The sequence below is a fragment of the Durotheca rogersii genome, assembly GCF_024521655.1.
Source record: "Durotheca rogersii strain YMJ 92031201 chromosome Unknown GGS23scaffold_42, whole genome shotgun sequence".
NCBI classification, from domain to species: Eukaryota; Fungi; Ascomycota; class Sordariomycetes; order Xylariales; family Xylariaceae; genus Durotheca; species Durotheca rogersii.
This window is the reverse complement of record NW_026251273.1, coordinates 173,310-186,268: the sequence shown is the minus strand read 5'-3', so window position 1 is coordinate 186,268 and position 12,959 is coordinate 173,310. Positions and strand designations below refer to the sequence as shown.

Below are 12,959 nucleotides of genomic sequence, written 5' to 3'. Positions count from 1 at the left end.
AACACAACGAGATAAATAGGTTCAGAGGTTCGTCATATCATATGGCATAGGAGAGCCACGTAGATGAAAAGCACTTGGGAAATAATTCAGTACGGAGGCTAAATCGTAGTTCATAATTAAGGCAATCGTAGCCGATTATACCAAAGCCGAACAACGCAACGTCTCCGTCTTATAGGAAAAGTGTCATGAAGCACCGGGTTCTACCAGGGACAAATTTATTACAAGGGCTTATGAACAACCTTTAGCCCGTAGGGGATGACCACCCCGAAGGTATCAACTAGAACGGATAATAAGGGCTCACGACAAATAGCCGCTACATGATCAGATCAGATAATTTACTGCCGGCATCGACGAGATTGTCAATAATACTAGAAACTCCTTGTCCTCTATCATCATTTCGGCGCTAGGTGAAAATATAGACCCTTGTAGGTCCTTGTTTGAATAAATAAACTTATAATACCTATAGGTCACTACGCGGCGTATTATGTATTAACGATGCTACATGTGTGTGCACAACTGAAATTTTATCATCTTCGACAAAATTTTACGACGGAGGTTTGAAGTCATAAAATAAATTGAAAAGTCAGGTGGGGGTTGAGCAACAAGTACATTTGATTGTCCTGGTTTGTATTAATCCCAACTAATTAAACGAATTAATATTCCGTTTGATACTTGCTCAACATTTGAATAACCCATATCTCCGGGGGCCTTATAACTCCCCTTTGTAACAAAATACTATACGGTAGTAAGACCTATAAAAATCTGTAAGGCGACCTTTAGTATTAGATGGTGCATCCTACCTGTTAGCTATGCCAATCATAGTAAAGTCTCCTTACTCAAACCTGGATCTGCGCGGCTTGGTTAAGGCAATAATCCTGCTCTCTTACCTTGGGGGTAGTGTAAAGAGCCCTAACTGTTTCATTTTCCCAGAAGCGAGGTCTATGGTTGTTCTCGTCACAGCAATCCGTTAATCTCGTCGTTCTGCCCTGCCGACGGCGTTGTTTACTCCTAATGCTTTAAACCTCATTCATACACTATACACATAAACGGGCATCTAAAGTCAACACCTGTTTGCTAGATGAGTACTGGGCCATTGGATACGATCTTAAGCAGAATGAGTGGAGGCAGGATAGTAAACTAGCTGTAAATAGTAAGCGGCAGGATACTTGGTGATATGATAACGTGAGGTACGTCAGTACGTACACGACCGATTAGATCGTCCTCTATATTATCGCGTGTTTCACATGCCCAGAAGCAACATCAACTGCAATAACCATCCCACACTTCCATCGCTAGGAAGTCGACATAATGTAACCCTACATTATGACACGGCAAATTTTGGGGTATACACTTTCCCGCGTCTAGTTCCTATACGTGCTCATCTGCTCGTAAGAGTTAGCTTACCATATTTAGCCTAGGACTAGATGATGCTATTACTTCTGACACTCTATGTGGCTCCTTGACATCGGCAGCAGGGAACAGCCCTCACCTAGGCGACTCGCCTACTAGCACATGTTAACGGCACTGACTATTCAACCCCTCCTTAGTAGCTTATTTAGAAACCCGCAAATGACTACGGAAAGCCTTCTCAACGGCAACCAATGCGGACCCGACAACAAAGCGTATAACGACCGATTAGTTGTATTACTGTATAGGTATCGACGGAATAACTAGCGGCGTCTTCACAATAGTAGATTCTAGCCTTTAGATGGTGTTGGACAATGTAGGTGTACGGTCATGTATGCATGCAGACTTGGCCTCAATATTGTGGAAAAATACGATCAAATCTATGCAGCACTTCTCAATAAAATAAGCCATGCATACCTGATGTACGTTCTCTAGGTAGGTACATGCGCAAATTTGCCCTCGTTCATCTGGCCGCTGTCTTCCTGGATGCCGGCATTGTCGGAGGTGGATATAATGGCTGGATTCGACCCTGAACAGATGATTCGGTACTCTCGGTGGCATGGTGTCGCGACTCAGAAGAACGAGTGGGGCGCCGCGTCGGGCGCTAAAGCGGAACGCCGGGATATCAACACTAGAAGGGTACGGGATCGATGCTTGGCAGCTCTGGTGCCCGCTCTAGAGTGAACAGGGGATACAACAACGGCTTTTGCCTCCTGCGATGTTCTGATATCAATATGCATTCTGTGTTACGTAGGCCTCGGTGATGGAGCGGACGCATTTTACTCCCAATCCATTTCCATAAATCTACATGCCATGGATCGCTTCACCGTCTAGGCCAAGGACACGGTTCATACCAAGATGGAGTTATTTCCTTTCCCAGGTGCCGGAAATAACCCGCGAATATAAATTGATTGCCGATCTCGTTCACCCTTCTGCCATCCACCTTATCCACCGAGCCGTCTATCTTAGATGACCTGCAGTTTGGCCTGGGCTGAGGGTCACAGTGCTACAACGCAGCAAATATCCGAGCATCTCGGGAATAAGTGAAATTCGTCCTAGAGCATGTGGATGACGAGCACCACCACACTCACACCATCACGAGGTCTACATGCAATCGTCAAATTGTTACTTCCAGCCATGCCGTGTATACCTTGCCCACGAGCCCGCACAGATATCTGAAGAACTGACTAGTCCCGCTTGTGTAAAAGTGTCGGTGGACGAATTCTCCATCTTAAACCCGCCGGGAGACGAGTTCCACATACGGGGCTCTACGGTATCTAATGCTATCTAGCTGGACTAGGGACGACAAATCATATGCGTGCAACTCGCCATCTGGCTCTTAGTTCCGGTATCAATTGTTCTCCTAAGTCTATCCCAACCTCTTGCGTTATATCTGGCTTGAGGAGTACCCATCCAGGGGGCGTGGTAGCACTCGGAATCGCTTGTTTCGTCGGTGGCCTGGCCCGGAAATACGTAGACTTGCTTTCGTCTATCACGTAATGGCGACGAGCCCCGAAAGCGCGATGGTTCAGGCCGAAGACGCGACAATTCCCGCATATTAGAATAATCCAATCCGATATCTAGCATAGCTATATATACCTATAGCCCTCCTTGTTAGTTGAATTATCTCTCGTGCCATACGAGGTTGAAGATTTGCGGTAAAAGACCTACCGGTTGTAAGATCTTGCCTAGTGCCCCTTCCCTTGAGTATCTCAAGAACCCCGTTCTTTATTCTACCGCTACTAGGCAAAGCCGGCGAGATGGACGACGAGAACACGAATGGATCAGGCCGGCCGGAATACGGACGCCGACTACTTCCGCATCTGATAGATGAGATCTCGACCAGAGACCCTGGGCGGGAGGCTTTCTCTATACCTCGCTCCTCAAATCCGAAAGATGGTTGGAAGGCCGTCACATTCAAGGAATATTCCGATGCCATCAATCGTGCCGCGCACAGGATCATTGAAGTGTGTGGACGCCCTCCCGCCGGTGCCTTTCCGACGATAGCGTATATCGGCCCTAATGACGCGCGGTACGTGGTCCTGCTTCTTGGTGCGGTGAAGGCTGGCTACAAGGTAAGCATCCTTTCGAAGTAGAGCGGCCTTTCAGCTGATTTACTCCTAGGCCCTCTTCATCTCCCCACGAAACTCCCAAGAGGGCCAGCTCAGCCTATTCGAAAAGACGGACTGTAATACTCTAGCCTTTCCAAAGTCATACCGAGCCATAGTTCGCCCTTGGCTACAGCAACGTGATATGAACACTATCGAGGTTGCCTCCATTGAGGAATGGTTTTCGGAACAGGCCGTGGAGTCTTTTCCCTACGAGAAATCGTTTGAGCAAGCTCAATGGGAGCCACTAGTAGTCTTGCACACAAGCGGGAGCACTGGGATCCCAAAGCCGATTGTCGGAACACACGGGATGCTGGCCATTGGTGATTCGCACCATCACCTATCAAACTTCCACGGGGCAGTACCTTGGTTACGAAGTTTTGCGGAGTCTTCACAGAGAACCCTCCTGACAAGTAAGTTCGTCCCTTCTTCGAAACTTGTTTGTCCAACTGACCCTCGCTGCCAGTGCCCCTCTTCCACGCTGGCGGGTTGTACTTGTTCGCCTTTTCGATGTACTGGGATTACCGGATCGCCTTTGCGGCTAGCGATCGTCCCCTATCTACGGACCTCGTGGTGGAGTATCTAGAAAACGCCAACGTGGGCGGGGTTATACTTCCGCCGGCAGTCCTGGAGGAGATGAGCCAGAGTGACGAATATATCGAACCATTAGCCCAGCTTAATGTTGTCGCATTCGGCGGAGGTTCGTTATTTCGTTGTTCCTATGAGGTGCCTCCTAAGTTTTGATGGAATACTAATTATATCAGGGTCTCTCAACAGAGACGCAGGGAACAGGTTGGCAAAGAAAGGAGTGCGACTTTATAATCTCATTGGTTCCACCGAGTAAGGCTACTCTCTGGCACACGACTAGTCCAGCCTACTAACCTACTTCAGGTCGATTCCTTATCCCATATACGCCCAGAAAACCCCCGAACTTTGGCAGTACTTCATTATCAACTCGGATTTATTCGGTGCGGACTGGCGTAGAGTCCCGGGGGATGACGAGGTGTATAGATTAGTCGCTGTCCGCAAAGACAAGCACCCGGGACTGCAAGGAATCTTCTACACCTTCCCGGACCTGAACGAGTATGATACGAATGATCTCTTCAAGCCACATCCTCGTCTCCCGGACCACTGGATCCACTACGGGCGATCTGACAACATCATCGTCTTCTCGAACGGAGAAAAGTTGAACCCGGTAACCATTGAGGAAATTGTTGGGGATCATCCTAGTGTCAAGGGTGCGTTGGTTGTGGGATCTAACCGTTTTCAACCTGGGCTGCTCATCGAACCCCTCGAAGCCCCCGCGAACGATCAGGAGGCCGACAAATTGCTCGATAGCATCTGGCCCTGCATTGTGCGGGCGAACGAGGTAACGGTTTCCCACGGGCAGATAGCACGACAGTTCGTCAAGTTGATCAACACGGACAAGCCGTTTCTTCGCGCCGGTAAAGGCACAGTCCAACGTGCTCTCACGCTGAAACTATACGACGCTGAAATTGATAAGCTATACGAGGAGGCCAGCGCGCTTTTCAGTTTGCGTCCACCTCAGATTGATGCTAGTTCAGAGGACGCGTTGAGAGAGTCTATAGAAGACACGTTTCGAACCCGAATTGGAGCCAAGAGCTTGATCGGGCAGGATACCGACTTCTTCTCGGCAGGGATCGACTCACTGCAGATCATCAACGCCTCCAAACTCCTCCGTTCTGGGCTGGAAGCGTCTGGCATCAAGATTGATTCATCAGCCCTGACTGCCCGCGCCCTCTACAGGAACCCCACCCCTCGCAGGCTAGCACGATACATCTATTCTCTCCGGGAGGGGGCCTTGTCTCTGCCTGAGGGTGATGAGCAGAACCAGATTCAGATGATGAAAGGGCTGTGGGAAAAATACACGCGCTCTCTCCCGGCTAAAAAAGAAGGAAGAGGGGACCCGAGCGATAACGATCAAACAATTATCCTCACTGGCTCTACAGGCATGTTGGGATCTTACATACTAGATCTGCTGGTGCGGAGCCCGGTGGTGAGGAAGGTCATCTGTTTTAATAGGTCTGAGGATGGCGGGGCTTCACGGCAGGCGACTGCTGTCAAGGAACGGGGGCTTTCTGGCGATTACGGATCGAAGGCCGAATTCTTCCATACTGACATGTCGCTTCCTGGCTTTGGCCTCCCTCGTGGCGTTTATGATCGATTATTGGAAGAGGCCGACCGCGTGATCCATAATGCATGGCCGGTCAACTTCAATATTCCGGTCGAATCGTTCGAGCCTCACCTTGGAGGGGTTCGAAACATCGCTGATTTTGCTGCAAAATCCTCTAAACGAGTGGCCGTCGCCTTTGTCTCGTCAATCGACACGGCGAATAATTGGGATAGCACCAGGGGACCCGTTCCGGAAGAAAGGCTTGAGGACTGCAGTCTTCCCGGGATGGGCTATGGGCGCAGCAAGATGATCGGCAGCCTTATTCTGGAGGATCTCTCCGAAAGAGCGGATTTTCCGACCGCTATCATCCGTGTTGGTCAGATCGCTGGCCCCGAATCGACGGCGGGCTGCTGGAATAAGCACGAGTGGCTCCCCTCCATCATTGCCAGCAGCCTGTATCTTGGAGCTCTGCCTAGCCACCTCGGAAGCATGGACCGGGTTGACTGGACACCAGCTGAACGCATTGCGAGCTTGGTCCTTGAAGTTGCCGGCGTGTCTCAGAGAATCGACCCCGATGATATCAGCGGTTACTACCATGGTGTCAACCCTTTCGCGACTACATGGGCGGATCTCGCGCCTGCCGTCCAAGAGTTCTACGGCAAAGACCGCATTCAGGAACTCATCAGCTTTGGGGATTGGGTTGACCGCTTAGAGAAGAGCCGGGCTGAGGGTACCGAGGTGCTGCATAAGAATCCAGGGGTTAAGTTGATCGATTCTTATCGAACGATGGCTAACGCTCATCAGGCGGGGAAAAGCAGCGTGGTGTTTGACATGAAGCGTACAACGCAACGCAGCCCAACGATGAAGTCTGTCAGAGGTGTAACCCCTGATTTGATGAAGCACTGGTGCCGACAGTGGAGTTATTAGGAACATCCGGGACTGTTATAGGGAGGTCGCGCTATCACATGCCCCCAGATCGACCACTGTGTGTGCTACTATAAATCTCGGTAAATTATCGATGCTTTAGCGTACTATTACGCTGCGTAGACTTATAGATATCTCTCTGCCTCTGCCTCTGCCTCTGTCTCTGTCTCTGTCTCTGTCTCTCTGACGCAGTATCGAATGCGAAGGCACTACCAACGATATGGAACTACGCACACAATGATTCCTCGACTTACACACATTTGACGCCGAGGGGTATTACATGGGCTTAGAGCGACAGGTCGCATGTCGTTGCTAGGTCCTGACCCATCGCCACGATAGCCAATTACGGACTTCAATCCATTAGCTAGTAGCTCAAATTCTGTATGCCTAATGCCCCTAGAAGCTGGCCAAGTGGTGTCCTTGACAGTTATATTATCGCACCGGTCCGCGGGCGCGGCAACATTTTGAGACGTGTGGTTGATAAGACGGGTAGTTAAGTTACTGAGTGTTCTAATAATCATTGACCTTAGCATTACTTTGGCTGCTCCTGGTGAATAGGTTAATCAATAAACCCAGGTGCGTCTCAGTTGAAGAGCAGACCACGGAGATGAGATAGCATATGGGTACAGACACATCACTAGTGGAGATAACTCTGCGCATGCATGTATGTAAATATGGATGTCTAAGGTACTCTTGGGAGAGGTGTCATTATACACGTAGGCAGGGCTGCCAAGCAGGCTCGCCAAGTTAAGCAACTAGCCGAATCAAGTCAACTTATAGACATCAACTATACTACGCAGGTTCCTGCCTAGCTGGTTTATGGTTGGTATTGCTGACGCAGGGGTTCTATACGAGGACTTGCAGTAGATGTAATGTTCACTCTAATAAAAAAAGAAAAGTTCTCAGCTGCATAGAAAGGCATCCTCAAGTAGATTCAAGATTAGGTATCATTGTATAAGTCATTGCATCAAGTATATCATATTTCTTAAGTAGAACAATCGGTTAGATAGTCACTGAGATGAGAAACTCTTTCAAGTGTGTAATATAATTAGACACTTCTGAGAGTAACTGCTTCGGTCGCTGTTGGATGAGGGCACGTAGCCTAACATAACGATAGAGAGATTCGAAATGGTACATTTTTTGTGACATATGATGTCTTCTGAATGCCATGTACTACTCATCTAGAAGAGTCTAACGATATTGCAGTCTTGGCTGGCGCTGGGTCTTTCAGATACAAATCGTATCGTACGATTGGAGAATTTCCGATGCCAAGAAATCGTCACCATCGCCAACTTCATTTACCAGCATCCTCCCATGTGCTGTACTTCAATACCGAAGAGTGATAAAATAGCGATCCAGGGGACATTCAGTCGCCATTTTTAGAGTGCCCACTCACACCGTTATATCAGGGAAAACCTATAGTCGGGCATCGTGGTACCGCAGACACGATGATTTACATGTCCACTATCCCGTCGTCATCGCCAAGGATCTGGAACAAATTCCCCAGTTTCGGCTTTCATTGGGCGGCGGGGGTTATGAGATCCACTCGCACAACTCCGGGTTTATTTCAATTCCTTGATGCCAAGACGAGCAGGACAATTGATTGCCCCAGCAGCTGTGAACATTAGTCATTTGGGCCGGCACCCGTGAGGATCATGCCAGGCATATTAGTAATGGGTTCAGGCACCCTCTTCCTGTAGCTAACCCACCCTTCACACGCATTAGCCTGACGAGGAAACAAGAAGGAAATCCCGTGAGAATGGAATGAGACAAGGGAATACGAGTTTGCTTACCCTGATACAAATCCTATCCACTATTACATAATAAGTGCCGCGATCATATCCAACATCTTGACCCTGGCTGCTTTGGAATACTCCCGTCTCGACCAAGCAGAGGAAGCCTTTACTGTACCTTTCACTACCGATCTCCAGGGGGAGAAAAGGGGGGGTGGGGATTCCAGGAGCAAAGGAGCACAAGGGATTACCTAGGGCGTCTCAATATGTCGACACAGATTCCCCCGTGTAGAAACCAGTTATTGTGCCTATCGTTCCCTATCTATTCCAACACCATTAACTTCCCATTAATCGCGGCAGCTAGGTCCACTAGTGTACAGCTCTTGGTGACGGTAATACTTGGGTACTATGCACAGGAGTAATTCCCGCCCAAGACTTCTCCATTCGCCGTTTCTCAGCACTCGCCACTAGTCCTGCTATTAAAACTCGCACCCCTAGTCTATACTCGTTGGCTCACTGGCATGATGACCCTTGAACGCAGCGGCAATTATGCAAGTGGGACGTCTCACGCACCACCGGCGGCGATTGTCATGAACAAGCGTTCTCTCTGTGGTACATGGTCAATGATGCACGATGAGATGGAAAGGGGGAGGGCAAACCTTGAGGAAGACAGAGAGCAATACACCGATGGCACCGGCGGCAATTAACAATATATACCTAGAAGTTCGGTGAGCGATCATTCAAGAGAGAGACTTCGATTATCCCCAACTTACACGTTACCGATGGATTGAACGATGATATTCAAGGCGGCGGCTTGTCGCTCCTCCGACAGCGTGTTGAAAAAGCTGCTGCTTGTTCCGGCAATGGCATTCTTGACGAGGTGTTCATCCAAATCTGGGAGCAGGGCCAAAAGACCGCTGGTCGCCTGGTTAACAAATATGGCTCCCGCCATGCCAAGCGCCAAGACGATGCCGCCCAATTGAGCTAAAAGTATTGTTAGAGTGAAAGGTATGCTGATATCGAAGCTGGCAATACTCACAAACCATCATAAAACCGAGAGCCCACGGGATCTCCTCCGGCTTCACCTTGGCTTGGACAACGCTGTAACCGGCCTGGTTGAAGACACCAACGCCGAGAGCCATGAGGGACGTGAATCCGTAAATAGCGCTGGCGGAGGTATCCGCTTTGACAAGATCTAGAAAGGCAAATTAGGACACGGGTTATTTCCACTAATATCTCAGGAACGAGGCGGTAGCTATACTTACACATTAGGGAGGCTGCGACTAGCTCGCACGCGGAGCCGAACAAGTACCAGGGGAAATACCAGCCGAATACCGTCATCATGTGCCCGTTGAGTATAATAGCGAAGATAAGGACCAGAACGAAGGGTAGGATGCGAAGCGAAGCATAGATGGCAGTATCTCCCTACGCAACAGTTAGACCAGGGTATGTGAATGGTTGCGAAACTGGGGGATACATACCTGGGTGAACTGGAAGAAAAGAGGAATGTAGTACACCGAGATGAAAAGCCCACTGCTTGCACAGGCTGGTTGTGTTAGTCGCAAGGCGGAAGACGACTAAGGAGCAAGGTCCGAAACTTACTATTCAGGATAAACAGCAGGAAGAGAGAACGGCGCTTGAGGAAATGCACGGGGAAAAGCCTGTTCTCCGCAGTGCACAGGATGAAGAAGCACTGCTGCACTCCGAATGCGATGAAGAGAACACCGGACACAACGAAGAGAGCAATTTCGCGACCATCGTTCCAGGGCCACTCGACACCTCCGAAGTTGATAGCCATGATCAAACAGGCGAGAGCACCGACAAAGAGGACACAGCCCACCCAGTCGATGTTCTTGCGTCTCTCGCTGGAGGAGCGACCAGGGAGCGGGTCAAACACCGGCAGAAGCCATACGTAGACAGGAGCGAAGAGACCACCGATGACTAAGTTGATATAGAAGGCCTACGAGTGAGAGTTAGCAGGTAAAAGAGGAGTGATGATGGTTTGGGGGGTGGGGGGTGAGGGGGTGCGCACCCATCTCCAGGTTGCATTGCTTTCAGCGAAAGCACCACCGATGGCTGGCCCCGTCACAGTTCCAATGCCCCAAGACACGGCCCTGTCGGGAACATTAGCAAGAGTGGGATGGTGTAGAAGCTAACAGGAAGACATACGTAAGTCCAATGTAGAATGGACGCTCCGAGACGGTGGTATTGACGCTAAGTAATGTCAAGACACCAAAGTACATGCCACTTCCCTTCAACGACATTTAGCTAGCTGGTCTTCATAGAGAGAACATGAGGGAGGGAACATACTCCGGCACCGGCCAAAGCTCGCCCAACGATCTCTGAGTCCATGTTAGGTGCAGCACCACAGAGTGCGGAGCCGGCCATAAAGAGAGTAACGCACTGAGAGAGGCTAGAGTTAGTATGGACACAGCTGCTTCTCTAGGGCCGTTGAGCTACACTCACTCCGATATAGAGCCATTTTGCGTTGTAGGTAGCGTAGAACTTGGACCATGGCAGGACAAGTGCAGAAGAACAGAGCGGGAAAGCAACAGAAAGCCATGCGACCTTCTCTGCCTGCTCGAATTGTGAGATGATAGCCTATGTCGGGACAAACTACTTGTTAGCGCCGGGCCCGGAAAAGAGGGACGCTGGATCACAAACCGGTTGAATATTCGCAACAATGGTGTTATCGAGGGCGAACAGCATGTGGCTGGAAAGAATCGCTGTCACCACCAAAATCCACTACCGAAACAGTTAGCCCACGACCGTTGGGGGGTTGGGGGGGTTGTTTTTTTTTTTCCAAGGAAAAAATTTCAGGCATGGATTCCCTCACCTTGAATCCGGTGATCTTCCGCTCTGTGACATCCTCCTTGGAGCTCTCCTCCCCGCTGGAATGCAACTCCTTCTCTAGCTCATTGGCGGTCACATCGGTCTTCTCTTCCTTCGGGCCGTCGAAAATGGACTGGACACCGGAAGCTGCCGGCTTCTCGATGGAACCCATCTTGTGGTGTCAGAACTAGACTCTGGTGTATGACGGTGACGGCAAGGACGAATGAGTTGCGCTACGCCTAAGGAGACTATCTGGCAGCTGATGACCACAGAGTGGAATGTGCTTGTCTGCCTTTAGGAAAGGGGAGCGACTTGTGGTTTGCCTTGCTGCTCTTGCCGTGCCATCACGTCTATCAGCTCTCTAGAGCTGAGTTTTAACATGTAGTCTCTCAAAAGTTTTCCCGCGAGCTTACAAGTTGAAAGTCGGGGGGAGAACAGCATCGTGGGTCGAATCAATCTTTCGCCCCTGCTAGATTTCAAATACCGGGTAGACTTTTCCCCTCAGCACCATGTTCGAAGTTCAGATTCCAAGCCATTGGCTACGTTGGGTCGCAATAGTGCGTGCCAAGCACGCAAGAGCAGATCCCTGGGCATGCTGTAGATTGCCCACCGCGCGATGAGTTCCGCCCTTTTTGCACCCATGGATTCCCTCAGCCCTCGCTTCTGACCCACCGCTGTAGAACCCTGCATAATTCTTCCTGATCTCGGACGGCTTAGGTATTACCTAAGATGAGCGGACGGTAGATACATCACAGTCCTGCATGCGTCAGCACCATGTCGCAGTCTGGAAAGACCGAATAATAACACCATCATTCCGACATCGAGAGCGGTGACTCTGGGTGTATATCATGGCACTACTACAATAACAAGTTTGTTTGCGAAATCGCATTCTGTCCAATCGGCGCTGTCGGCATGGGCAGGTTAGTCAGAGTAAGCCACCAGGATGCGAGGCAACGGGCAGGGTCGTTGCCCGACGAAGGCTTATACCGGCCTGATGTATGCGCTGTAGGTGTGTAGATGATGGGTAGCTTAGGTAGGTAGGTAGCTAGGGCATGCGAATACGGCGAATAAATTTTCCCTGCATATTACGTATCCATCTGCGCGCCGGCGTGCCCCCGTCATGACCCTTGCCCCGGACCGTGGCGAGATTGGTGATTAACCGGCACCCTTGCTGGGCTAGAGCGTGTGAGATTAGAAATCGATGAAACGTGGCCACCGCATCTGGGAAGAATAAGGCTGCGATGCGCGCAGCGGCCTGCAAGATCGTAGACACACCTAGGTAGACATCAGGTAGTTGATGCAACCTACCCTGTCGCTGCAGTTTCAGGCATAGGCTTTTCGCGATTCTAGATCCTCGCGCCGGCATCACGCACACGCTACTAGGCTATTCCGGCGATCGCGCGTGGGGACACGGGGAGTGAGGGGAGCGAGGGGGGCGGCGGGTGGATGAATTCGCCAGTGCGATGTCCACGGATCTTACTACAAGCATACGGAATCCCTCGCGCACGGCTAATCACATGCTAGGTACGTGCGAGCAGACGCGCAACGCCACCGCGTGGGAGCGCCGCCGAAGGGGGTATATTTCACCCTCCCATGTCAGCTCCTTAGGTAATCGTCCCGCGCCAGGTGAAACCGTGATATCGGTCTCACGCATGCGGCTCAGCCTGCCTGCTCCCTTGACGCCAAGCCGCTGGTCGAACGGATAACGGAACTACCCGGCACCCGCTGCCCACCTAGGTAGAATCTGCCGCAACGGCGCGATCCACCGGGCTCCCTGCAGCAGAAAATCACTTAAGCCTACTCTGACTAATGCCTGGCTCC

General features: G+C 50.4%; 2 protein-coding genes across 2 annotated transcripts; one reads left to right on the top strand and one right to left on the bottom strand.

Annotated features, from left to right (window-relative positions):
* The first annotated feature begins 3,016 nt into the window (after positions 1-3,016).
* Positions 3,017-6,945, top strand: GGS23DRAFT_392630 (acetyl-CoA synthetase-like protein). The gene is made up of 5 exons (XM_051513520.1): positions 3,017-3,482; positions 3,532-3,928; positions 3,982-4,215; positions 4,280-4,355; positions 4,407-6,945. The coding sequence occupies exons 1-5, from the start codon at positions 3,168-3,170 to the stop codon at positions 6,574-6,576; spliced, it is 3,192 nt and encodes a 1,063-aa protein (XP_051367549.1). The 5' UTR covers positions 3,017-3,167; the 3' UTR covers positions 6,577-6,945.
* A 1,619-nt stretch (positions 6,946-8,564) lies between these two features.
* Positions 8,565-11,565, bottom strand: GGS23DRAFT_588521 (putative MFS drug efflux transporter). The gene is made up of 13 exons (XM_051517558.1): positions 11,143-11,565; positions 10,971-11,051; positions 10,773-10,907; positions 10,617-10,709; positions 10,476-10,558; positions 10,339-10,420; positions 9,909-10,266; positions 9,788-9,852; positions 9,572-9,731; positions 9,346-9,501; positions 9,080-9,290; positions 8,966-9,023; positions 8,565-8,913 (listed from the first exon to the last, which is right to left on the bottom strand). Exons 1-13 carry the CDS (start codon positions 11,308-11,310, stop codon positions 8,872-8,874), a joined length of 1,692 nt encoding a protein of 563 aa, XP_051367548.1. The 5' UTR covers positions 11,311-11,565; the 3' UTR covers positions 8,565-8,871.
* Between the last annotated feature and the right edge of the window lie 1,394 nt (positions 11,566-12,959).